General features: G+C 40.5%; 1 protein-coding gene across 1 annotated transcript in view; it reads left to right on the top strand.

Moving 5' to 3' along the window:
- The window catches only part of SCN11A (sodium voltage-gated channel alpha subunit 11), a gene marked incomplete at its 5' end in the record, with an annotated part of 68,569 nt that extends 49,157 nt beyond the window's left edge, over nt 1-19,412 (top strand). Inside the window, 7 exons of the mRNA XM_081072929.1 lie at nt 531-632; nt 1,109-1,378; nt 2,129-2,182; nt 4,117-4,258; nt 10,258-10,358; nt 13,509-13,779; nt 17,770-19,412. Of these exons, the coding sequence (XP_080929055.1) occupies nt 531-632; nt 1,109-1,378; nt 2,129-2,182; nt 4,117-4,258; nt 10,258-10,358; nt 13,509-13,779; nt 17,770-18,797 (1,968 nt within the window). The 3' untranslated portion in view covers nt 18,798-19,412. The remainder of the gene's footprint in view (nt 1-530; nt 633-1,108; nt 1,379-2,128; nt 2,183-4,116; nt 4,259-10,257; nt 10,359-13,508; nt 13,780-17,769) is intronic.
- Nucleotides 19,413-27,352: the final 7,940 nt, after the last annotated feature.

The following is a 27,352-nucleotide window of genomic DNA, read 5'->3' as shown; positions in this document are numbered from 1 at the left end:
GGCATGTTCTCTTTTTCTTTTCCTAAACTGCTTGAGATTAAGTTGCAGGCACCAGGCTCTTTACTCCTCATCATTTAAGTTGTGTATTTTCTAAGAACAAGGATATTGTCTCACGTTGTCACAGTACAATTATCAAACTTAGGAAATTTAACACACATCCATTTTCAAATTTTGTCAATTGTCACAAAGTCTTTTATGGCTACCTCTCTCTACCCACCCACCACCATCTCCATCCCACCCCACCCCACCCCAATTGAGGATCCAATTCAGGACCCCACACGACATACCTTTGCCATGTCCCTTTGGTTTCCTTTAATTCAGAACAATTTCTCAGCTTTTCTTTGTCTTTCATGAAACAAAGAATGTAAATGCATCATTCTCACCTGTATGGACTGTAGATTTGCCAGGCAAGGAGAGAAAGAGCCTCTCCACCTGCCGGCAGTGTCTGGCTGGTTTCTGTGTCTGGACAATCCACCTGGCCTCTCAGCACCCCAGTCAGGTCCACTGACTGTGGCTTCTCTTCCCACCAGGTGTCTGTGACCAGTCTCATCAACTTAAATAACTTGAAGTCCTTCCGGACTCTACGAGCACTGAGGCCATTGCGTGCTCTGTCCCAGTTTGAAGGAATGAAGGTACATTCTTTGGGTGGAAGTACATTCTTTGGGAGGAAGTTCAGCTAGCAGGAAAAGGCAGAGCTTTTCTCCCTGGGCTGGGCTTCCCTTAAATTACCAAGTTTTTCCTGTACTGTCTCCCATCCAGCCCACTGCTTAGAATTTGAGAGATGGAGAAAAGTCTAAGTAAATGCAGTCTCCATCCTAAAAGAGAATCTGTTACAGCTGGGATGGGCTTTGGCTTCCCTTCAATCCTAGGGCAGGTGTCCCATAAGTCTGTAACACCAAATCAGAGGACACGTCTCAAGTGATACTCAGTGGCAACAGAAAGGACCCATTACGTATGGAGCTGAGAGTTAGGGTGTCGGGTGGGAGTGGAGACTAAAGACGGAACTCTAAGAGATCCAGCGCCACCCATCAGGCCTATCCTGGAAAGATGAAGTGCTCTGTGAGTCTCTCACATCTACTATGTTTTTCTTCTCTTTTCTTGCCTTAAGGTGGTAGTTAATGCTCTCATAGGAGCCATACCTGCCATTCTGAATGTTTTGCTTGTCTGCCTCATTTTCTGGCTCATATTTTGTATCCTGGGGGTAAACTTGTTTTCTGGAAAATTTGGAAGATGCGTGAATGAAACAAATGACTCGAACTTAATGAATTACACTATTATCGCAAATCGAAGTCAATGTAAAATGACAAATTTATCCTGGGTCAACCTGCCAGTCAACTTTGACAATGTGGGGATGGCTTACCTCGCCCTGCTGCAAGTGGTAAGTGCTGTCAGCATGTTTTCCACTCTGAGGAGAGTCATAAATTATTTCTCAACTAATAAAAATATTGTGACTCCTTGGAGATAATAAAATCACATCCCAATTCCACATGTGGAGCCAATGCTCTCTGCACTGAGCTTCTCCAACTTGATCATCTCCTGAGACTCAACCCCCAAGGGGTATACCCCTGTAAGGGTCGGTATATCTCACCCTGTCCTAATATGGTGCCTTGTTTTCTGGGGCTCCAATCAGAGAGGTGTGGAGTCTCCGATGCCAAGTGACACTGTTAGTAACAGTTCCCTGTCGGAAGTCAGTCCCAGATCAAACCACATATACCAGGTCTTGGATAGACAATGCAGACATTAGGAAAGAGTCTTAACCAGGCTCTTTCTATTAGGTTGGTGCAAAAGTAGTTGAGGTTTTTGCAATTATTTTTAACCTCATAAACTGCAATTACTTTTGCACCAACCTAATAGCAGCGGATCCATAGCTTCTCTAGGAATTTTTAAGGCAGAATTTTCTGTTCTTTTTAAAATTGTTATCTTGTGCAAATGAGGAAGAAGGAAAAACAAAATCCAAGACACCCATCCTTGAATTCCCTTCTACAGTTCTTTTATCTGGACATTCTGTCCTGGAAGGGTGGGGTATCATGTTACGTACATCTGCGCACAGGACTTGCTTGCTTTTGCATGGCACCTGTCTGTTGATGTCGTCTTTAATTGTGTTCATGTTTCTCTGCTTTTGTTGCAGGCAACATTTAAGGGCTGGACGGATATAATGCATGCAGCTGTCGATGCCAGAGAGGTGAGCTTATGTTCCACCATGTTCTAGAGTGCTAGGGTCAAATCAGGGATATTGTGACTACATGGACCGTCCAGAGCTTCCTGCATCATAATTCCAGTGGCCAGGGTTCTTTGTTTTGCTTTCCTTAAACACTATGAAATAGGGATTAAAAAGGGCTCTTATTTATCCTCCTGTGAGTATCCCATCCTAAAATGCTCCAAAGTCCAGTCCTCTTTCTCCATAGTGACCAAAGAGCAACCACTCATGTAGGAGATGGAGCCAGAAGCAAAACCAGAATCACAGGCTGTCTTGATTTTCCTCTCTCACCTCTTTCCCAAATGGATGGATAGGCAGAAGCCATTTTTCACAGCCCGTGGCTGTGGGAAAACCTTAAGATTGGACTAGGTGTGAGCAAGAGCGACCTCCTGTGGCTCCAGGCTCCAGGATCCCAAGAGACTACAGGGGTTTCTAGTGATTGTCACCTGTTAAACTCTAGTTACATAAAAAGTGACCATGGATTCCCAAAGTTAGGAGAATATTCAGCAATCTAGTCCATGTCTATTTCCCAGTTGGAAGATGGAGGAATAGAAAGGAAGAATGTTGCCCAAAGCCATGGTGTGAGCGAATGGTTGAACCAAGAATGGAATCAGCATTGTTTGTTTTTCATATCATTACACACGTGTGTGTTGTTCTGTTTGAGAGTCTTCAGAGTTGATGCCTGGCACATAGTAGGTGTTTGATACATGTGAGCTTGTAGTAGCAGTAGAGTTGGTATGAGTAGAGTTATAGTAGTAGTAGAGGCAATTTATAACAAAGGAAATACTTTAAAATATTATTGTGCTCATCTTTTCTTTTTGGTCTGAGTATAAGACCCTTCCCCGAGTTTACCTTGAGCATCCATCTGCCATGAGGTGGAGCTGGGGCGTGGGGAGGAAATCCCACGCCGATGTGTGATAGGAGAGGTGTGTGGCTTACGTAGGTTCCCACATATCACTCATGTATCATGGGGATGATAGGTGTGTGGACGGGCGCCTGTCCTGGTGCTGGTTCGGGACATTCTAGCTGGTGTGTGCTGGCTCTAGCACGATGGCCCTTGTCTGTGTAGGCATGGAGCCTCCTGCTAGTCTCAAATATGGAAGTTTCAACCGGTTACAACATGGGCCTTTCTCCCCCCTTAACAACTCCTGGCCTCTAATACTGACTCTCTGCCATATTCGCCACATGGTCCGCTGGCCCAACAGTCTACTCCCATTCCTTGCTATCAATCCCACCATGGCAAGAGAGATGAAAAAGGTTTGAGAGACCTCTCTCTGTCTGATGATGCTACACTGGCCTCTCGTGCTTTGGGGGGGCTTGATTGTAGTCCATTTGTCTCCATTCTGGAGCTTGATTTTCATTCATTCATTCATACATTCCTTCATTCAAGGTGTGCTACATGTCACAAGGTATGCTAGGCACTAGGGATTCAAGAATGATAGGACACAAGCACAGACTAAATAAAATGTGGGCTCCGTATGAAGGATGCAGTCAGTGGACCAGCGTTGGTAGTTAGTCACCTCTGCCTGAGGTGAACATGCCCTCCTCTGGTGGCCTGGTCTCCAGTTTGGCTCCCTCCAATTATGTGTCCATATAGACATCCTAGAGACCTTTTCAAAGGACACATGTGGTCATGCCACTCCCTTCTCTTACAACCTTCAGTGATTCTCTGTTGCTTAGAAGAAAAAGCCTAATCTTCCTGCCACACTCCCTCCCCACTGCATGGTACCCCCGCCCCTCTTTCCCCTCTTTCAGGGGAAACTGAAAGAGGAGCTCCCAGCAGGTGCCATGGCTGTCTGGTAGAGTCTGAGAAGTTAATGCTGCAGCTGAGAAACACGTGGTCTTCTAGATAAGGTAGTTAATATGGCTTATATGTTTCTCTAGTAATTGTTTTCTTTTCTCATTTAAAAAATTCTTAGAAGGAAGAGCAGCCAGTGTTTGAGACGAACACATACATGTACCTTTACTTCGTAGTTTTTATCATCTTTGGCTCATTCTTCACTCTGAATCTCTTCATTGGTGTTATTATTGATAACTTCAACCAACAGCAGAAAAAGATAAGTATTGGGGTTGTCCTGATGGGATGTTTTACCTCTCTTCTCCAAAGTGCGTGAGTGAAACATTATTCTGGTCTAGATTGTTGTGCAAAGTAGATGCTATCATCTGCATGAGAACAAAAAGGGAGCGATCTGGAGAAGATTCTTGAAGATGTGGCTGAAGAAAGTACGGAAAACAGCTGGGTTTTATTAAATCACAGTTTTTCCTTTCTGTTCTACCCTCTTCCACAAAGGGCATCGTTGAGCCCTAATAAAAAAGCAACTACCAGGATTAGTATTTATGACACAATAGTCATATGCTAGTAACCTTCCAAGCGTACCTTGTTATCCCGGATACAAAGAATAAACTCTCCTCCTCCAGCAAACTTGTACCCTGCCTCCCAACACCCAAATCTCAGCAGAACAGATTTATCAAACTTACTTGGAAAAAAGATGGCTGGAGAAGAGGCAGGTTTTTTAGGGAGATGTCCCCTCACCCCATGTGTTGTAATAATGGATGATTCATTCTATCATCCATAGTAAGTGTAGAAAATAAAGGAAGATAAAAAGAAAATTTAAATCACCCATAAGGTGACCACCAAATGATAACCATTTTGAATTAAGGCTCATCATTTTGGTACAATCCCTTCCAGTTACTTCCTACTTAAATATGTATTCCTTTTACCCAGTTGATATTGCACAATATTTTTAATTTTGTAGGTTCCTTTCCTTCCCATTAGTTATAAGCCCATGTCATAAACTCATCTTTGTTGAAGGAATTGTCAGGGCTGAATTACATCCCCTATTATGGATAGATCATAATTTATCCTAAGCATTACCCCCACCCCCCCCGCCTTTTTTTGACATTTAGGTCATTTCTAGATTTCTTGCGATTCTAAAACTATCCCGAACATTCCTGAAATTATCTCTGTGTATCTCTGATTATTTCCTCAGAATAAGTTCTTAGAATTTAAGGCATTAAATTACCTTTCAGAAATACTGTGCTGGGTACCCTCCTTTTGCAAGATATGAAAATGCCTCTTCGTTAAGGCTTTTCTCATCATTCTGATTTTTATAATCTTTTGTCTTTTCTAGCTTGGTGGGTAAAAGTATCACCACATTGTTTTATATTCATTTACTTGATCATTTGTGAGGTTCATAGGATGATGGCCATAAGTATTTCTCCTTTAAGAATTATGTCTTTTGTCTCTTTTTAAAATCGAGATTGTCCTCTTTTTCTTATGTTTGTATATAGTACGTCCAATTTGTGATTTATATCTGGCATTATTGTAATGACGTTTTTGACTTGTAGATATTTAGTCTCTTTGTGGAGTCAAAACTCCGAATCTTGTCCTTTTTGACCTCTCTTGCATTTATGAACTGAAGACGTTTTTCAATCCTAAAACTCGGGAACTAAACATTCCCCTTTGGTTTCTGATTTTTTTGTGGCTCTTTTCTATTTTTCTGTGGAACTCTTTTAGCCCATCCCAAATGTATCTTGATCCTGATGAGCCTTCCTCCTGTCTGTGGGAGAGCCAGTCACTGTCCATATACAACTGTATCACTGCTGTCACCGGGGGTGTGCTGTGTGGAGTCATTTCTGTAAGACACAGCTTGATTGCCATCAGTACCTGCCATTTGGATGTCAGGTCTTGTGATTTTAGGTTTCAGCTTACATTTGAAATCACTGTTTCGATCAGCCCCTAGCAATTTTGTTTCATTTTTTATTACAGAAAATTTCAAACATACACAAGAGTAAACTAAAATGAACCCCAAATACCTATCACCCAGCAAAACACTTAACGATTTAACACTTATGCCATCTATGCCCTCACCCAATCCTGCCACTGGATGTTTTTTTTTTTATAGAGAGCAAATCACAGACATTATCTCATTTCATCCACAGGTATATGAAAACATAACTCTTTTTAAGCATAACCACAATTCCATTATCACACCTAAAAAGCTGCATATGAATTCTTTAAATTTGTCAAATACCCAGTCCATGTTCAAATGTCCCCCAGTCTTTCATTTTCTTAAAATATTTTATTAATTCATTCTTCCATTGATTGATTACTTGATATTAAAGTTTGTTTCTTCTCAAATTAGGATTCAAATAAGATCCTCCCATTTGACAGATTCCTTGCTCTTTGGAATGATGAGCCATTCCATCAGACCTTTCCTGCCCCAGATCTGGAATCAGCCATTTCTCTAAGGAGTACTAGTTTTGTTATGTGAGATGATATTCCACCAGCACAGTCTGGATGCTCATTGTTATTGCTTCAAGGCTTTAACAACAGATAGACCTACCTCAAATTTAGGACTACTTGGGGGTGGCCTGTTAGCTCAGTAGGTTAGAGTGTGGTGTTGATAACACCAAGGTTGCCGGTTTGATCCCTGCATGGCCCACTGTGAGCTGTGCCCTCCTCAAAAAAAAAATATATATATTAAGACTACTGGGAAAGATAGATGGGGAAGTATGAATACTGATCATTTAGATTCTGAACTATAAGATTTTCATTTAACTGCTACAACTGTATCTCTTCTTTGTCACACTGAGAAACCTGGTTTTCATGGGTACGAAAAATGATAGCACTGAAATTTTCCATAAATACTCATTTTTCTTTATCCCACAACACACACATAGGACAGTCTCAGAATAATAGTACTAATACTATCATAATGCATGTGATTACTGAAGACACTTATGTCTGCCAGGCATTCCTGAAACAACCTAGTTAACTTCTAGAGCTCTATTTTTTTTCCCTTTTCTTTTTTTTTTTTTTACTGTGGTACAATATACATAACACAAAATTTGCCATCTTAACCATTTTTAGTATACTGTTCAGTGGTATTAAATACATTCATAATGTTGTGCAACCATCACCACCATCCATCTCCAGAACTCTTTTCATCTTGTGAAACAGAAACTCTATACCAATTAAACAGTAACTCCCATTTTTCTTCACCCCCAACTCCTGGCAACGACCTTTCTGTCTCTACGATTTTGACTACTCTAAGTGTCTCATATAAGTGGATGATACAGTATTTGTCTTTTTGTGATTGGCTTATTTCATTCAGCTTAATGTCCTCAAGGTTCATCCATGTTGTAGAATACTGAAGAATTTCCTTTCTTCTTAATACAGAATAATACTCTATAGTATGAATATACCACATTTTGCTCATCTATTCATCTGTCAGTGGACACCTTGGTTGCTTCCACATTGTAGCTCTTGTGAATAAAGCTGCTACACACATGGTGGTGCAAATATATCTTTGAGACCTCAATTATTTTGAGTATATACCCAGGAGTAGAATTGCTGGGTCATAAGGTAGCTGTAGTATTAATTTTTTGAGGAACCACCATACTGTTTTCCACAGAGACTATACCATTTCATATTCCCACCCACAGTTTACAAAGATTCTAATTTCTCTACATCCTCACCAGCACTTGTTTTTGGGGGGAGTGGGTAGGGAGAGTGTTTTGTTTTGTTTTTGATAGTAGCCATCCTAATGGGTGTGAGGTAATATCTCATTTTGGTTTTGACTTGCAGTTTCCTCATGATTAGTGATGTTGAACATTTTTTCATGTGCTTATTGGTCACTTGTATATCTTCTTTGGAGAACTGTCTATTCAAGTTCTTTACCCATTTTTGAATCAGGTTGTTTGTCTTCTTATTGCTAAGTTTTAGGCATTCTCTGTATATTCCGGATATTAATCTCTTATCAGATATGTGATTTACAAATTTTTTTTCCCATTCTGGGTTACCCTTTTTATTCCACTGATAATGTCTTTTGATGCGCTACATTTTTCTTTTTCTAAAAAAATTTTGTTTATTTGAGTGACATTAGTTTATAAGATTATAGATGTTTCAAGTATACAATTCAATAATATACCATCTATATATTGCATTCTGTGTTCACCACCCAAGGTCAAGTCTCCTTCCATCACCATATATTTGATCCCCTTTACCCTCTTCTACCTTCCTCCACTCCCCTTTCCTTTTGGTAACCACCATACTATTGTCTGTATTTATGAGTTTTTTGTTTGTTTATTTGTTTAGTTTGTTTATTTGTTGCTTTCTGTTTCATATCCCACATATGAGTGAAATCACATGGTTGACTTTTTCCATCTGACTTACTTTACTTAGCATGATATTCTGAAGATCCATCCATGTTGTCGCAAATGTCAGTATTTCATCTTTTCTTATGACTGAGTAGTATTCCATTGTAAATATGTACAACATCTTGTGGCTGAGTAGTATTCCATTGTAAATATGTACAATATCTTCTTTAGCCAATCATGCATTGAAGGAATGTAAATTGGTACAGCCACTAGGGAAAACAGTATGGATGTTCCTCAAAATATTAAGAATAGAATTACCATATGATCTGGCAATCCCTCTTTTGGGTATCTACCCCCCCAAATTGAAAATATTTATTTGTAAAGATATATATACCCCTAAGTCCATTGCAGCATTATTCATGGTGGCCAACACATGAAAACAACTGAGGAGTCCTTCAGTGATGCACTAGTCCAATTTGTCTTATTTTTTCTTTTGCCTTTGGTGTCATATCCAAGAAATCATTGCCCATGTCATGAAGTTTTTGTCTTACATTTTTTTCTAAGAGTTTTGTTGTCTAGATTATACATTTATGTCTTTGATCCATTTTGAGCTAATTCTTATATATGGTGTTAGGTAAGGATTCACCTTTATTCTTTTGCATGTAGATATCCAGTTTTCCCAGCATCATGTTTTGAAAATACTGTCCTAGGGCTGTATATTTTTGGTCCACACTGGTAGTGTAATTTCAAACCCCATACCCTTATCAAGGCAGTCCTGGATTCACTAACTATCAGGGAAGACTGGGTTCTTACCCATGGTACAGACTGAGACACTTTCCTAATTGTCTTTCAATGCCAACAGACAGAGTCTGTTTTCTTTATCACCCTTGCAATGGCAGCACTTAGAGAGTCCCAGATTCATGCAGGGATCTTGGCATAAGCCCACTGCCTTTTTTCCCCCATGACCCCTTGTGGTTATTAAAGTCCAAGATTCTAGTTTGTACAGAGATTAGCAAATGATCTTAGGCCAACCATGGCTTCAGGGCTAACTTACTGCTCTGTCTTCTTTATCTCTCTTGATTTTCCTTACTTTTGTACAAGTTCAGCTATACATTTAAAGAAATTCTATTCTATTTTATTATCTAGCATTTCCAGATATTTTACTTCCCCCCAAATTTCCAGACATGAAAATCTTAGCTCATTTTTCTATTCTTTTTTGTTCAGTAGTGAAAACATTTAAAGGTCTCTAGTTTCTTTTTTTTGAGAATGGTTCTGGACAGCTGTTATGAAATTTTAATAATAGTGACCTATGCATTCATTTATTTAGGAGAATTTTAATTGCCAGTTTATGGGATGTTTTGTTGTTTAAAGTTTTGTTACTGGGGGGCTGGATGGCTCAGTTGGTTGGAGCAGAGCTCTTAGCAACAAGGTTGCGGGTTCAATTCCCACATGGCATGGTGGGCTGCGCCCCCTGCAGCTGGGATTGAAGACGGCGGCTGGACTTGGGGCTGAGCTGCGCCCTCCAAAGCCAGATTGAGAGATGGCAACTTGGATGGGCCCTGGAGAGAGATACACGGTTCCCCAATATTCCCCAATAAAATTTATTTTTTAAAAAAAGTTTTGTTACTAATTTCTGTTTTTGTTGCATTGTCGTTTGATTTATGCAACTTGAAATATATTCAAGTTTTGTAAAGATTATGTAGATGTTTGCAAAGAACTTTTGTTTATATTATGAAAAGTGAAATGCAAGTGATAAAAGTAACATTTCTCCCTTATTCCTTAATTTAAATGCTATTTCTTTTCAGCCCTTCCCTAGAGTCCAGCCTCTTTTGCTTCCCATTGGAATTTTCAGAATCGTTGATAGAAGTGTAATACAACTTTAAAACTATTTCTGACAACTCAGAACTTGTTTCCAAAAATCTGTTAATAATGAACTATCATCTTCTTCATATACTTAGGTGGCCAAGACATTTTTATGACAGAAGAACAGAAGAAATACTATAACGCGATGAAAAAATTAGGATCCAAAAAACCTCTGAAGCCCATCCCAAGGCCTCTGGTAAGAGCAATTGATTGATTCTAAATACATAGATACGTGAAGGGGTTATGATGAACTCAGATGTCTACAGTGCTCTTCTCATTTGATTTTTTAAATTTACAGACATTATTCAAGAACTCAATAAAATCCCATATATGCTGGTGTCTGGCTCAAGTCCTTAGGAAAATTAGACACCCAAGTTCAATAGTAGGAGCCTGGTCAACAACTTTGTTTTTTAGTGAGCACACAATAGGTGCTTTGTATATACTTGTTGCAAAGACGTGAATATAACAGTCTGTGGGGACAAAGCCCAAAAAAACAGTTTCCAGGCTCTCCGCCTCACATAGAAAGGTGCTGGCTTGGGTAGTAAATGGTCATCAACTGTGATCAGATGGCCAGCAGCTGTGGCTAGTTGGCCGTCAGCTGTAACCCGTAAGCCATTGGCCACTAATATAACGGCTGTGGCTACGCTAGCAGAAAGAATGGGGGCTAGCAAGAAGATGGTGGCTGGCAAGCACGGACTGCTGTTAGGCAGATTATGTAGATCCTGCTTCCTGTGTCTCCAGCCCAGCCGCCAGCGAGAATATATTGGTTTGACTCCCCTATCTATGGCTCCGTGAGTGTTCCTTTTTGGCCTTACCGTGTCCTGCGTTCTTATGTGGGGAGCGGGACCAGAGACCCCGCCAGACACGACACAGTCTGTTTTAATTTAATCCTGACCAGTTTAAACTATATTTATAATGTCTTTTGTCAACTTTTTCTGCTGTGAAGTTGAGATCATGCGTACTCACTTCCACTTTACAAGTGTTTATGATAAACTTTCTATGTTAGACACTGACAAGCTTTTTCTGAAAAAGGTCAGGCAGTAAATATTTTAGGCTTTGCAGGCCATATGGTTTCTGCTCCTCCTACTCACTCTGCCCTTGTAGCACAAAAACAGCCATAGACAATACAGACTAAATATGCACGGCGGTGTTCCAATACAACTTGATTTAGAGACACTAACGTTTGGATTTCGTATAATTTTCATATGTCACAATTTTATTCTTCTTTTGAGTTTTCCCTCAAACAGTTGAAAAAATGTAAAATCCATTCTAAGCTCATAGGCTATACAAAAAAACAGGTAGTGGGCCCGATTTGGCTTCCAGGCCATAGTTTGCTAACTAACCTCTGCTTTCTACGAATCCTGGTTTACCAGGCACTAGAGGGCTGCTCTGTGCTTACAGTTTAAAGGAAGAGCTGGGATGTGAGAGCATAAGATTATAAAGTAATACAACAGGCACCGTTGGTAGCTCTGACAATCGAGTTTGAAGGATTTCAAGGTAGGGAGGGTCAGTGGAGGCTAAAAAGTCTGGGAAAGCAGTATGGGAGAAGGGCTTGGTGTCTGAAGCATGTGGAGGATTTGGAGATTGTCATTCAAACATGAGACCCAGAATTATCAAAAGTGTGTTAAATTTACTGCTATTCTCAGCACTCAGGATAGAGCCTGGCATACAGCATGTTCTGCGTATTTTTTTCTCACATGAAAGAATAAGTTTTAGGATACACACAGAGTCCATCCCACTAGGATTAAATACTTGCTTTGCACTAAAAATGTCTGTGAATGTCAGGGCCAAGTTTTTAGAATTTATAAAACGAAGAATTTTTGACCAAGGAATTAATGATAAAATTATATCCGGGGAGGTTTCATCTGTCAACAGAATGTGGAACTTCAATCTACCTAAGTCAAATCTAGCTTTTAAGTACCAGTCTCACTTTCTAGTACTAATTTCACTTTGAAATTCTTATCTGAACTTGAGGCAACAAAAAAGACAATGAGAATTTTTATTTACATGAGCGTGCTATGCAACCACTGGCCCAACACCCGTTGGTCCCAGATTTGGAATTAACTGACACTCTCGAGACACAATATGGTCCTGCATGTTTACCAGTTTATTTAATAAAGGATATGAAGCTAGCAATACAGCACACAACCAAACAGAAGTTACAGGCACAGAGGCAGCTTCTAGGCCTCTCCATTCCACTGGACATGAAGTGGACATAGACTGCTTTCCCACAGGGAAGCTGCCACCTCCATTCCTTAATCTATCTTTTATAGCATGTTTTTCACACGGCTCATCTGGGAGTAGGTGCCACGTCATAGCTCTCCCTGGGTAGCTATCAGTCACTAGTCAAGGCTTCACAATGAGTGATTCCGACAACCAAGTACAATCTCACCCATTAATGTTGCACGTTTATCTTAACTTCTGTATTCCAGTGTTACATGAAATAAATCCAACATCATATCTCCAGATGTCCCTGAATTGGAGCTAAGACTTCACATTAGCTGTTAGCTCTTTACTCACAACTTTACCTCCCCACAGATTTTTTTTTTAAATCTCTATAACCTAAATACTATCTTTTGAACAAATGAATAGTAGTTGCATGGTGGGGAGGATGGAGACAGCTGTTTGAACCTGAGCAGTGATGGATTTCATTTCCAGCAGTAAGTAGAGCCAGGGATTGGAATCATTTCTGATTCTTCCTGAAGCGATATCACCATCAGTGATAATATGAAAGAATCAGTTTTTCTGTGTCTGTTTTTCTAATCATTGGATCAGAATCCCATTTATCTAGCTTTATCTTCAAGTGAGCAAGAATTAGAAAGTTGGCGTTTAAGAATTGCTTGAATATAGAGTTTTGGTTAAGTATAAGGTTTGATTATTCTAACAAATGGAGCCTTGGAGATGATCATTCCGCTTCATCCAACATAATTATGTGGGCAGGCATTCTCTGCATTAATGTCATTGAAGTCAAAACACAGAAACAGATGAAACATAGAGACCAAAGTTTATCTTTTTATTTTTAAATCCAACACGAGCTGTTTTACTTTAGCAAAGCATCGTCCACCATATCAAAGGTATGTTGTTCCTAAGAGTTGTTTTACGTATACATTTCCATTTTAAAATAAAAGCTATAAGCCTACAGCTGAAAATCAGTGATTTTAATTAAATGTAAAGGACAATATATATACAAGAATTTCATTCCCTTTGAAAAGGGTCTGCGCGTTTTTCAAGAGAGAATAATCGCACGAGAGCAGGCAGTCTGTTGTCTGCGCCTTTTTTACTTATGTGAGTTCATCCTTACAACTCCGAATGATCTTGATTCTTTTTTTTCTTCTTTTCTCCTCAGAACAAATGCCAGGGCCTCGCGTTTGACCTGGTCACACACCAGGTGTTTGACGTTGTCATCATTGCCCTCATCCTGCTCAACATGGTCAGCATGATGGCCGAGTCGTCTGACCAGCCTCCAACCATGACATCCATCCTTGACTGTCTCAACCTGACATTTGTGGTCATCTTTACAATTGAGTGTCTCATCAAAATCTTTGCTTTGAGGCAATACTACTTCACCAATGGCTGGAATTTGTTTGATTGTGTGATCGTGGTCCTTTCCATTGTTAGTAAGTAAAATCAGCCACCAGAGGGGTTTTCATCAGAAGTAAAGTTGTAAATCTTCTGATTTGGAAGAACGTGCAAACTATCTGCAAAGAAACAAATTAGGCGTAATGGGATTTCTGAAACAGCAGACCTGTGTACTACTGCCATTCTCTACTGGGAAGTTGCTAGGGGATACAGAGTCATTTCCATGCCCATAACTGTCTGCCCAATTAAAACAGAGAGTTAAATAATAAGGTAGATCATTTATTCAATGGAGATAAACAAAATTAAGATGACTTAAAGGTTTCTGTGGGGACACCTTGTTTATCCAGGTAATTGAGTCAAAGTTCTACCTTTCCTGCACAACTAGAGGCCCTAATGAACATTTTATAGTTTTAAGGATTTGGCATTTGATTCCCATGTTTTTCTCTGGTTCAAAATCCATGTGCATGTCAGATCACAGTTATTATACGCCTGTGATGTTGTCAGGCCTTCCTTCACCTCCTATATGAGGCCCCTGTGGCCCATCCTAGATTGGGCTTCCTCAGTGTGCCATAGGCCAAGCAGTACTTTTTCTTTGCTCTGTATCCTGTGTTAACTTAAACCACAGCGTGAACTGTGCTTGTCTCAGTTGCTTGGACCAGCCTCTCTATACTCAGTATGTTTTCCCTAACCACAGAGATGATTAATTATAATGATTATGAAAGAAGACCAGGAATAAAAGAGGGTTATTGCCATATACTTTTATTCTTCACGGCTAAACCATAAGAGTTTACTCTGGGTTTTATTTTTTTTTTTAAAGATTTTATTGGGGAAGGGGAACAGAACTTTATTGGGGAACAGTGTGTACTTCCAGGACTTTTTTTTTTTCCAAGTCAAGTTGTTGTCCTTTCAATCTTAGTTGTGGAGGGTGCAGCTCAGCTCCAGGTCTAGTTGCAGTTGCTAGTTGCAGGGGGCGCAGCCCACCATCCCTTGTGGGAGTCGAACCAACAACCTTGTGGTTGAGAGGATGTGCTCCAACCAACTGAGCCATCTCAAGGTGCCGTGTTCAATCTTAGTTGTAGGGGGTGCAGCCCACCAACCCTTGGGGGAGTGAAGGAATCGAACTGGCAACCTTGTGGTTGAGAGCCCACTGGCCCATGTGGGAATCGAACCAGCAGCCTTCGGAGTTAGGAGCATGGAGCTCCAACCGTCTGAGCCACCGGGCTGGCCCATACTCTGGGTTTTTGAAGTCTGCTTTTCACTAAACTGAAAATTGTACTTTTTATAATTATGTAAAACTGCTCAGGGGCCCTTCTCATAGTTCAAAATGCAATGAAGACAATGAAAACTGATTTCACAGGTGGAAGCTTTTGTTTTATTTCAGAAAGGATGCGTCAAACAGATATATTGGATCAAAATATTTTGGTTTCTATCACTACAGCAGCAATGCAGATGTTACAGAGAGCAAGAAAATGGGACAGTTCATAGGCTGCTCTGGTTTCTAAGTGATGAAGTTTATGTAGATATAATTTAGAAATAGATCCTTCCACATGTTTACAGTTAAATAGACCTGTAACCTTTATTAGTCAATTCCAATCACAAATCTTGGTGAAACTGACAAAAGCAATCACGTTAGAAAATGGTGTTGGATGCATCTGGGGCAGCCCTCTGAGACCTTAGAGAGCCCTTCCTCCAATATGCAGAAAGCAGCTTCTTTCCACTATTTAATGAACTCCTTCCAGGCAGTGCCAGAATCGTACACTTTGTGGAAATATCTCTGACTTCTGTCTTTTGAACACATACTAGGCAATTGCAGTTACACTGCATAGCCCTGGATAGCATTTTGCTCCAGTGGTTGAGGAAATACACACATGGAGCCAAATCCTACTCACCAATTTGGCCTTTTATATGCTTTTGCGAGTAGGTCTGCCATTCAGTAATTAGTGTCTGCCCTTCCTCAAGCTCTTCCCTAAGCCTTTAAAGAAATATAAAAATGAGTGTGCTTTCATATGAATCTCTCCACGACTTACTAATGCAGTTTAAAGAACCAGAACAAGATAGAGAAATTAATTGAACACCAAATCACATGGTACCCGGAAGAACTGAGCTCAGAGATAGGACAGATTACTGTGGCCTTGATTGCTCAAAGAAAGATTCATGGAGGAGGTCCTTAAAGGGTCGGCCTCCTCCAGTTGTTGCTGAATTTGTACTTAATAAATTCCACATCTTGTCAAGGTTGGCTGCCCAATTAACATATGAATTAAACTTCTTTGGTATAATTGGGCAGTAAGTGAAGTATATCATCAACTAGTTCTCTTGAATCATTAGAGGATGGCAGATAATTCTGGCTGTCTATCACTCCAAAAGGCTTTAGAGGACCCCCACCCTGCCCACCCAGGGCAAGAATAACGCCTTGCCTACTCCGGGCAAACATGTTCCTGCCATTCTGTACTATTTGGACCAAAATGGGAGTTGTTTTAAATCTTTGTTTCACTTGCCTGCAGTTAATGAGAGAATAGGGTGACATTTTAAGGCCAAATATTCAGCTGCTTCCAGAAACCTCTGCTTGAGATGCCATTTCTGGGGTGTCTGCAACAAAAGAGAAAGTATCTCCATTTGAGTCCCTTAAGCTTTTTGAGCCTGGACTTGAGAAGTCCTTAGAATGAACATACTAACAAATGTGAGTTCTGTGGCACCTTCAGCCCAAAGATGAGCATATTAACCGCCATCTCCCTCAGCCCTGACCTTACCATGGCAGGCTGTGTTTAAATGCCTCTATACAAGTAAGAGTCTGTCCCTTTAAGGAACTTCGAGGTTAGGGGTTCCACAATTTCCAGTAAGAGCCCAACCTTCATTCGCAGAAATTTCCCCTTGCATTCTAAAAGATGCCATCTATAGTTTATCTGTTTTCCATTTTATATATGCAATAAATAAGAAAAACTATTATATTGTTACCACATGAATGACGTTAAATGCCCAACGTAGATAATGTACTTCAAGTGCATGCGATAACTCACAAAACAGCCTTTTATAAGCTGCATTTTCTTTCCTTTACTTGAGTCTTTAATATTTTAGATATCCTATTGCATCTAAAGTCCCATCTAAAACTATGGCCCTTCGAAATTATTTTCCAAATTAAGGCACAGATAGATATTTTCCCTTATATGGAAAAATAAAATTCTGAATTTTGTGCTTAAATTAAAAAGTATTAAAGGACAAGACAAACAAATGAGAAACAAAAACTCATAGACACAGACAATAGTTTAGTGGTTACCAGGAGATAAGGGGGGAGATACGGGTAGAGGAGATCAAATATATGGTGATGAAAGGAGAACTGACTCTGGGTGGTGAACACACAATGTGATTTATAGATGATGTAATACAGAATTGTACACCTGAAATCTATGTAACTTTACTAACAATTATCAGCTCAATAAACTTTAATTAAAAAAATAAAGTATTGGGGCCGGCACGGTGGCTCAGGTTGTTGGAGCTCTGGGCTCCTAACTCCAAAGGCTGCCAGTTCGATTCCCACATGGGCCAGTGGGCTCTCAACCACAAGGTTGCTGGTTCAACTCCTCCTTTGCGGAAAGGATGGTGGGCTGCGCCCCCTGCAACTAAGATTGAACACGGCACCTTGAGCTGAGCTGCCGCTGAGCTCCCAGATGGCTCAGTCGGTTGGAGCGCGTCCCGCAAAGGATGGTGGGCTGTGCCCCCTGCAACTAGCAACGGCAACTGGACCTGGAGCTGAGCTGCACCCTCCACAACTAAGACTGAAAGGACAACAACTTGAAGCTGAACGGCACCCTCCACAACTAAGACTGAAAGGACAACAACTTGACTTGGAAAAAAAGTCCTGGAAGTACACACTGTTCCCCAATAAAGTCCTGTTCCCCTTCCCCAATAAAATCTTTAAAAAAAAAAAGTATTGATAAAAGTTGATCCCACTAAGATCCAAGGCAGGAGAGACAGTCTGGGTCTGAAACCACTGTGCCTGCTAGAAATTGATTGACTATTTTCCTTCTCCTAAGGTACAATGGTTTCTACCTTGGAAAAACAGGAGCACATTCCTTTTCCTCCAACACTCTTCAGAATCGTCCGCTTAGCTCGGATCGGCAGAATCCTGAGGCTTGTTCGGGCAGCACGAGGACTCCGGACTCTCCTTTTTGCTCTGATGATGTCCCTTCCCTCTCTATTCAACATTGGTCTTCTACTCTTTCTGGTTATGTTTATTTATGCCATTTTTGGTATGAGCTCTTTTTGCAGGGTGGAGCAAGATTCTGGAATTGATGACATATTCAACTTCAAAACTTTTGCAGGCAGCTTGCTTTGTCTCTTTCAGATAACCACGTCGGCAGGCTGGGATACCCTCCTCAAACCCATGCTGCAATCAAAAAGTTCATGTAACTCCAACTCAGAGAATCGTCACCTCTCTACCATAGCCATAGCCTACTTTGTCAGTTACATCATCATCTCCTTTCTCATCGTTGTCAACATGTATATTGCTGTGATTTTAGAGAACTTTAATACGGCCACTGAAGAAAGTGAGGACCCTTTGGGTGAAGATGACTTTGAAATATTCTATGAAGTCTGGGAAAAGTTTGACCCAGAAGCAACACAGTTTATCAAATATTCTGCCCTTTCTGATTTTGCTGATGCCCTGCCTGAGCCTTTGCGTGTGGCAAAGCCAAATAAATTTCAGTTTCTAGTAATGGACTTGCCCATGGTGACTGGAGATCGCCTTCACTGCTTGGATATTCTTTTTGCTTTTACCACTAGGGTACTTGGTAACTCCGATGGTTTGGATAACATGAAAACAATGATGGAGGAGAAGTTCATGGAAGCCAACCCTTTCAGGAAGTTATATGAACCCATCGTCACCACCACCAAGAGGAAAGAAGAGGAGAGATGTGCAGCTGTTATTCAAAAGGCCTTTCGAAAGTACATGAAGATGACCATGGGTGTTTTGGAAGACAGGCCTCATACACCACTCCAGACACTCTGCAATGGAGATTTGTCCAACTCCGGGGTGGCGGAGGGCAAGGTCCATTATGACTGAGCCCCTCCCCTCCACCCCTACCTCACAGCCTCGCAGCCTTGCTTCCAGCCTCTGAGCTCCAGGGATCCACAGCTCAGTGTATGAACAGACAGTGGACTCACTGTACTAGCTATTCCATTTTTTTTTCTGGCTAAAAGAAGGGATATTTCAAAGTTCACTTCAAATGGTTTGTATAGAGCTATAAGATAACGCTGCCTGACTATAACCACTGGCACTGTTTTAATAAGGAAGAAGACGCTGGAAAGGGCTGTAGAGGACACACTGATGTTAGAATTGAAACACAGTTCAAATTATGTCAAAAGAATTTTTTAAAAATAAAAATTTTAAGTTATGTTTTTCCACGTTTCTAGGTACATTATCTAATATGTTTATTTAATGTTTTCCCCAATGCAAGTATGTGGCTTATCACCTGTAACTCTTTTGCATGCTAAGTGAAAATTCAAAACTTGCCAATGAATAAATACCTTATTGCAGATGTTTTTACCAACATTAACTATTTGAGGTTTATTTCAAACCTAAAAGCATGATCTTGTCAGTTACCACCCTATCTTTTACCAGCTACAGTCTCTGTTATATATATTTGGAGAAATAAATAAATAAATGAGACTTTCATTTAGCATTTTATTCTGATACTACACTAAAAATCCTCTTGTTCGGTGATTGTGTAAGTAGTGGTTTAAATGTGATGCTTTGCTTGGAATCAAAAGTGGAAGCCAGGGGTGTGCTGATAATATTGTATAAGAGTTGGCTCTTCAGAAAAAAGAAAAGAAAAAAAAAAAGCCATGATTCGTAGCATTTACTGATTTCTGTGGTGAATACATCCATCATGACTGATTTCAAGCTACCAAAATGATGTTTCTGAACATGGAGTTGGGAAGCAATTTCTACCACCAAGTCTTGTGAGCGGGCCCGAGCTGGCTCCAGCATGCCACTGGCTGAAACCAATAGGAAGGTCTCGCTTGACACTGGTTAAAAATCTGCAGTGGGCACCTTCGATGGGTACAGCACCTTCTTAGCAGCACCTGGACCCCACGGTGGGGGAGTCATAGGACATACTGGTCAGCCAGTGATCTTAGCTATTTGGTGAGCCCTACACTCACTTCTAGCTGAATGTCTGCATGAAATGCAGCCAGAGAACAACGGAGGCCTATCAAGGGGGCCTGGGCCCAGGAGTAGCCCAGGACCTCCTTAAAAACTGAAGATACTCAGAGGCGAAACAAAACATTAGTCCCCAAAGACTGGACTGGGGGCAAAGAACCTACATTGTGATTATCTAGGCCTGGGGGAAAACCCTGCAGAAATAGCCCTGGAATCCTGTACTTAGACCGGCTGGAGGAGCTGATGTGTATGTCAGCAGCCTGGCCTCTGAGGTCTGACCTCTGACATGCTCCTGACTGTCCTGGAAGAAAGGCCAGTGCCGGGGGCAGTAGTGCACTGAGGGGTGATTATTTTCCATGTGTACTAGATCGAACAGTGTCTCGATGTATTCATGTCTAGGGCCTGAGTTTGGTGAGTTTTGTAGGCAGCCTGGCGCACTGGAGCATTGGCAAAAAGTAATAATATTGTTATCTAATTATGATCAATATCTAAGTTTTATTTCGTGGTTGCTGTGCATCAGGCACTGGCTAAGCATTTGTCATAAATAATGTCATTTATACTTCACAATAACCCAGTGAGTGTGAGGTCACTGAGCCTTTGTGCCATGCTACAGAGGGGGTGTGGGTGTCCCAGAAGCAGGAATCCTTCAAGACCCAACCACATGGGGCTCCCATGTAGGGCTGCAAGGGCCTGGTGGAAATCACCAGTTCTTCTTAAGGCGCTGGGGATGACCTATGTCTTCCCGAAAAGATGCCTCTGATTATGAGCTCTAGGTGTTTTATGGATCCCTGCCAAGTTTTCCGAGAAAGATGGCTAGCCATCATTCCAGTAGGGATACATCCTGGCTGGAGATAGGGGAGGTCTTGCCCATTCCAGATGACAACTTAGGGGCTAGGATTTGACCTGTTCTGTGCAAAAGCTTTGGCCCTTCCCACACATACCTGCTTCCCCCTCCCCTTTTTGCCAGGGCTGGATTCCTGGAGCCAGCTCCCAGGGAGAGCACAGAATCTGCTCGGCTTTTGCAAGAAGCTGAGCCATGCTTCCTTCACTAGATGGCAGCAAATGCCCGCCATGTTCTTTTCCGAGAATTGCACAGTATCTGTGGGTGAGCCTGATGTTCAAAGAGACAGAGGGCGAAGGAGATGAGAACCAAGGCAGGAAGTGGTGACACCCTGGATGGGTGCTAGAAAGCTCATACTCCCCAGAGAGCTCTCACTGTGCAAGGACTCAGGATACCCACAAGAGACAGGTTGGTCTGAACTGTGTCCTCGTGAGGCCATGCTAAATGTCCATGGCAAACAGCCCCACAGGCTCGTGAAGTCAGTCCCCTTGTCCTCTTGTCTTCTCCAGGCCAATCAGCCCCTGCTCAATTCAATCCACAGACATGTTCCTGAGGCCCATGCAGTACCAACTTGTGTAAATTGCTCCTAACCAACGGCCCTTCACCTCAAGAGCATGTGTGCTACTTGTGAGGAAAATTAGATAAGTGTTTATGTGACGATAACACAATGCAATATGACAAGTGCCATAAACCAGCGACACACCACTGCTCTGAGAGTGTGAGTGGAGGCAGGCTCACAGGAAGGCTTCACAAGAGAGAGGGGGCCTCTGAGGTTAGCTTGGTAGGTGGATAGGATTGTACCAGGGGGAGATGGTTCAGGAGGGTCTTCAAAGTGGAGGAGACAGTCCAGGCAGCACCATGGAGTGTAAGGAGTGGAGAAAGTCAAGGACGAGCTCCCCAGTTGACTGGACTCAGAGTATAGATAGTGGAACAGCGGCAGCGGAAATCTTAGACATGGACTGTGTGGAGAGCCTGAAAAGCCAGCGTGAGGAGTTAGAACATATTTAGGTAATAGAGAGGCACTGAAGGTGTTTGAACAGAAGAGGGAAATTAATCAGACAGAGGGCGCAGGGTGGAATAGAGGAGGAAGAGCCCAGAATACTGGTCCTGGTGGGGAAGAGGCACTGAGGAAGGAAGGAGGCAGAGGGCAATGTGGAGGGAATAGAAGGCTGGTGCCAAGTGACTGGCCATGGGGGAGGAGTCTAGGGGGAACCTGAGGATTTGGGGTCAGAGTGACAAGATAGAGGACAGGACAAGTTACCAAATTAATGAGCATAGGAAGGGCAAGGTATGTATGTATGTATGTATGTATGTATGTATGTATGTATGTATGTATGTTTATTTTCATGGCTAAGAAAAAAGAAAATTTTTAAATTAATTCAGTTTTGATCATTTTGAAGGTTTAATATGCCAGGTCCAAGTGACAGTGTCCGGCCAGGCCTGGAACTTGAGGACATGGCATAGACAGGAGTCCTCAGCCCAAGAGCAGATGAAATCGTAGAGCAACAAGCCTACCCACATCTAGAAGGAAGCAGAGGACATGCTCTCAGAGGACAGAGATGAGAAGGAGTGAGGCAGTTCAGAGGAGGATGTGGGGAGGTAGCTGAAGGGAAAGGCCATAGCGCGCAGTACGCAGTACAGCCACAGAGCAGGCTTCATGAAAAATTCACAGCCAACAAGATGAGATAGATACACGGTCCCACCCTCACACGCCTTCCACCAAGAAGCGTGCAAGGAGCTAGGACACAGCGTGGTTGTGTTCCAGGGAAGGATTCCACTCCCTGCTCTTTTACCTTTGCATTGAGCCAGGATGAGAGCAGGCCTTATAAAGGACCCAGGCTCAGGAGCCAGCTGTTCCAGGAGCTGTCTTGGAATGTCAGCGGTGCCCTTGCAGGGGTTGAAATCCTGTACAGCTCTTCCTGCTCAAGGAAGGAGAGCCTCTAGTTCCAGATAGTTTGTTGCCTGGCAACCCAGACAGAACCTCCAGGGTCATTCAGTGGGCAATCCTGTCCATTAAGGCCCAAGGAGTAATCAGAGAGGCGGTGAGAAATCAAGTGCTAACGTTTACTGAGCACTTATTCTGGGCTCAGTAGCCACTTTACCAGTGGTACCTCCTTTCCTCATCTTCACAACGGCTCTAGTAGACATAGATGATTTTTAATCTTCATTATTCTGATGAGAAAACTGAGACATGTAGAGGAAATCAGAGGCTTGTTCAAAGTCACCTAGCCAGTAAATGGCCCTGGCAGGATTCGAACCCAAGTAGTTTAGCTCCAGAGTTCAAGCTGTCAATCACTACACCACACTGCCCCCAGATGAAAAGGGGTGGTGGGATCGAAGTTGAAGGGAGGGTGCAGAGTTTTCCTGGTAATCTCAACACACTTTTCACCATCCATTTCTTTTCCTCTGGAGATAATGCTTGCTTTCAAAATTCTGACTTTGTGGAAACATCCTCTACATGGGGAGATGCTGTGCTTTCTCTCCAAATGTAACATCCTCGGTTCTATTGACATACTCAGTTCCCTAATATTTTGCCATAGTTTCCATCATTTTACCACTCGCTGCCTTCTTTTCCAGGCAAACTCTGGTTCATCTTTCTCCTCTAGCACCCGGCACCGAGGAGGCTGGAGGAGTTATCCCTCCGTTTTGGACAATATACTTCTATTCATGTAAACTTGAAATGTGCTAGTGTGACACTGGTGGTACCGAGAGGCATGATAGGGACGCCAACTTAGTTTCCCTTAATCTCCATCAGTCCCCCAACCCATGTCACCCTGAATGAGCATACGATCTAACTAGAAACACAGTGTCTGCTCTGCCATTGCAGCTTCAAGTCCCCTTATCTCCTTTCCATACTCTAAGCTCTTTCTATATTTTAAAATCGCTTCTGGAGCCAAATCACACTGATGGCTCATACTCTATTTTTCCCCCAGCTCTATTGAGGTCTGATGGCAAATAAAAATTGTACATGTTTAAGGTGTGCAATGTAATGGTTTGATATACATATACGAGTACATTGTGAAATGATTACCGTAATCAAGTTAATTCACACATTCATCATGTCACATATTTTTTGGGGGGGAAGGGAGGGGGTAGTGCTGAGAAAACAAGGTGTACTCTTTTAGCAAATGTCTAGTATACCATAAAGAATTATTAACTATCGTCTCCGTGCTGTAATTAGATTACCAGAATTTATTCATCTTATAACGAAAGTTTGTACCCTTTGACCAAAATCTCCCCATTTCCCCAACCCCCAGCTTCTGTTAACTACTGTTCTACTCTCTAATTCCACGAGTTAAACTTTTTTAGATTCCACATATAAGTGAGATCATGCAATATTTATCTTTCTGTGTCTGGCTTATTTCACTTAGCATAACATCCTCCCGTTTCATCCTCCAGATTATATATATATGTGGGTGTGTAGATATACACACCCACATATATATAAAACAGTTTCTTTATATACATATATACAGAGGGTGCCAAAAATGTATACACATTTTAAGAAAGGAAAAAATTGTATTAAAATTGTAATACTCAATATATACCAATAACAAAAGATGAATACAAGTCACGTTTCACTTCTGTTATTACAAGAGGTGCTCAAAGTGGTTCCCATCACAGCACAATATTAATACAGTTCTTTCCTTTCCTAAAATGTGTATACTTTTTTTGGCACGCTCTGTATATATAATGTTTTCTTCATTTATTGATGGACAATGAAGTTGCTTCCATATTTTGTCTATTATGAATAATGCTGCAATGAACACTGGAGTGGAGCTGTATCTTCAAAATAGTGATTTTATTTCCTTTGGATATACTATATCCAATAGTGGGTTTGCTGGATTGTATGGTTGTTCTATTTTTTCATTTTTAAAGAAAAATCCGTACTGTTTTCCATAATGGCTGTACCAATTTACCTTTCCACCAACAGTGTACAAAGGTTCCCTTTATTCCACACCCTCCCCGACACTTGTTTTATCTTGTTTATTTTATAATAGTCATTCTAATAGGTTTGAGTTAATATCTCACTGTGATTTTGATTTGCATTTCCCTGGTGATTAGTGATGTTAGCATCTTTTCATGTACCTGTTGGCCGTTTGTATGTTGTCTTTGGAAAAATATCTGCTCAGATCCTCTGCCCATTTTTTAATTGGATTCTTTGTTTTTTTGCTGTTGAGTTGTGTGTTCTTTATATATTTTGGATGTTAACTCTTTATCTGTTATATGGTTGGCAAATATTTTCTTTCATTCCGTAAATTGCCTTTACTTTTTGTTGGTTGGTTTGGGTTTTTCTGTTTTTTTGTTTCTTTCGTTGGTTGGTTGTTTTGGGTTTGCTGTGCAGAAGCTTTTGAGTTTGATGCAGTGCCATCTGTTTATTTTTACTTTTGTTGCCTTTGCTTTTGGTGTCATATCCAAAAAATTATTGCCAAGGCTAATGTCAAAGAGCTTTCCCCCTATGTTTTCTTCTAAGAATTTTATTGTTTCAGGTCTTATGTTTAAGTCCTTAATCCATTTTGAGTTGATTTTTGTATATGGTATGAGATAGAGTCTAATTCAATTCTTCTAATCTGAGAACACAAGATGTTTCTATTTATTTCTGTTTTCTTTTATTTCTTTCATCAATGTCTAATACTTCTCAGTGTATGGTTCTTTCATCTCCTTGGTTATATTTATTTCTAAGTATTTTATTGTTTTTAATGTTATAAATGGGATTTTCTTAATTTCTTTTTTGGATAGTTTGTTGTTAGTGTGTGGAAACACAACTGATTTTTTTATTTTGATTTCGTAACTTTACTGAATTTGTTAGTTCTAACAGTCTCTTGGTGGAGTCTTTAGGTTTTCTATACATAAGATCATGTCATTTGCAGAGATAATTTAACCTCTTGTTCTCTGATTTGGATGATTTTTATTTATTTTTCTTGCCTAATTGCCTATTTGGATAGGACTTCCAATACTATGTTGAATAGAAATAGTAAGAGTGGGAACACTTATCTTGTTTCTGATCTTAAAGGAAAAGCTTTCAGCTTTTCACTATTGAGTATGATGTTAGCTGTAGGTTTGTCATATATGATCTTTACTGTGTTGAGGTACATCCCTTCTATAAATTGTTGAGAGTTTTTATTATGAAAGGATGTGGAATCTTTCAAGTGCTTTTTCTGCATCTATTGAGATGATCATATGATTTTTACCCTTTATTTTGTTAAAGTGCTTTGTCAAGTTTATCGATTTGCATAGGTTGAACCATCCTTGCATTCCAGTGATAAATCCCACTTGATAATGGTGTATGATCCTTTTAATGTGCTGTTGAATTTAGTTTGCTAGTACTTTATTAAGGAGTTTTGCATCTATGTTCATCAGAGCTATTTGCCTGTGATTTTTTTTCTTGAAGTGTCCTTGTATGGCTTTGGTATCAGAATAATGCTGGCTTTTTTAGAATTAGTTTAGAAGTGTTCCCTCCTCTTCAAATTTTTGGAAGAGTTTGAGAAGGATTGGCATTAATTCTTCTTTAAATGTTTGGTCAAATTCATCACTAAAGCCATCAGATCCTGAACTTTCCTTTGTTGGGAAACTTTTGATTAATGATTTAATCTCCTTATTAACTATTGGTCTGTTCAGATTTTCTATTTATTCATGATTCAGTCTTGGTAGATTGCATGTTTCTAAGAATTTATCCATTTCTCCTAAGGTACCCAATTTATTGCTGTATAATTATTCATAGTTGTCTCTTATGATGGTTTGCATTTCTGTGGTATAAATTGTAGTGTCTCCTCTTTCATTTATAATTTTATTTATCTGAGTCCTCTCGCTTTTTTTCTAGTTAATTCAGCTAACAGTTTGTCAATTTTGTTTATCTTTTTAAGAAACCAACTCTTAGTTTTGTTGATTTTTTTCCCTATTACCTTTTTAGGCTCTATTTCAGTGATTGCTCTAATCTTTATTTTCTTCCCTTTGCTAATATTGTGCTTAGTTTGTTCTTTTTTTAGTTCTTTGAGATGCAAAGTTGGGTTGTTTATTTGAGATCTTTATTTTTTATTAATGTAGGCATTGATCACTCTAAACTTTCCTCTTAGAACTGTTTTTGCAACATTACATAAGTTTTGGTATGTTGTGCCTCCATTTTTTTTTTTGTCTTGTTTGTCTCAAGATAACTTTTTTATTTCCCCTTTGATTTCTTATTTGACCCACTGGTTGTTCAGGAGTATATTGTTTAATTTCCACCTGTTTGTGAATTTTCTAATTTTCCTCCTGTTCTTGACTCTCAATTTCATACCATTGTGGTTCACAAAGATACTTGATATGATTTCACTCTTCTTAAATTTATTAAGACATGCTTTGTGTCCCTACATATAATAGATCCTGGAGAATGTTCTGTGCATACTTGAGAAGAATGTGTATTCAAATGCTATTGGATGAAATGTTCTATATATGTCTGTTAGGTCTATTTGCTCTATAGTGTTATGCAAGTCCACTGTTTCCTTATTGATTTTCTGTCTGGATGATCTATCCAATGTTAAAAGTGGAGTGTGGAAAGCTCCTACTGTTACTGTATTGCTATTATTTCTCCTTTCAGTTCTGTTAATATTTGCTTTAAAGACTTAGGTGCTCCAATGTT

This window comes from Rhinolophus hipposideros (assembly GCF_964194185.1).
Source record: "Rhinolophus hipposideros genome assembly, chromosome: 14".
In the NCBI taxonomy this organism is placed as follows: Eukaryota; Metazoa; Chordata; class Mammalia; order Chiroptera; family Rhinolophidae; genus Rhinolophus; species Rhinolophus hipposideros.
The sequence above is the reverse complement of the archived record's forward strand: the minus strand, read 5'-3'. Positions and strand labels throughout refer to the sequence as shown.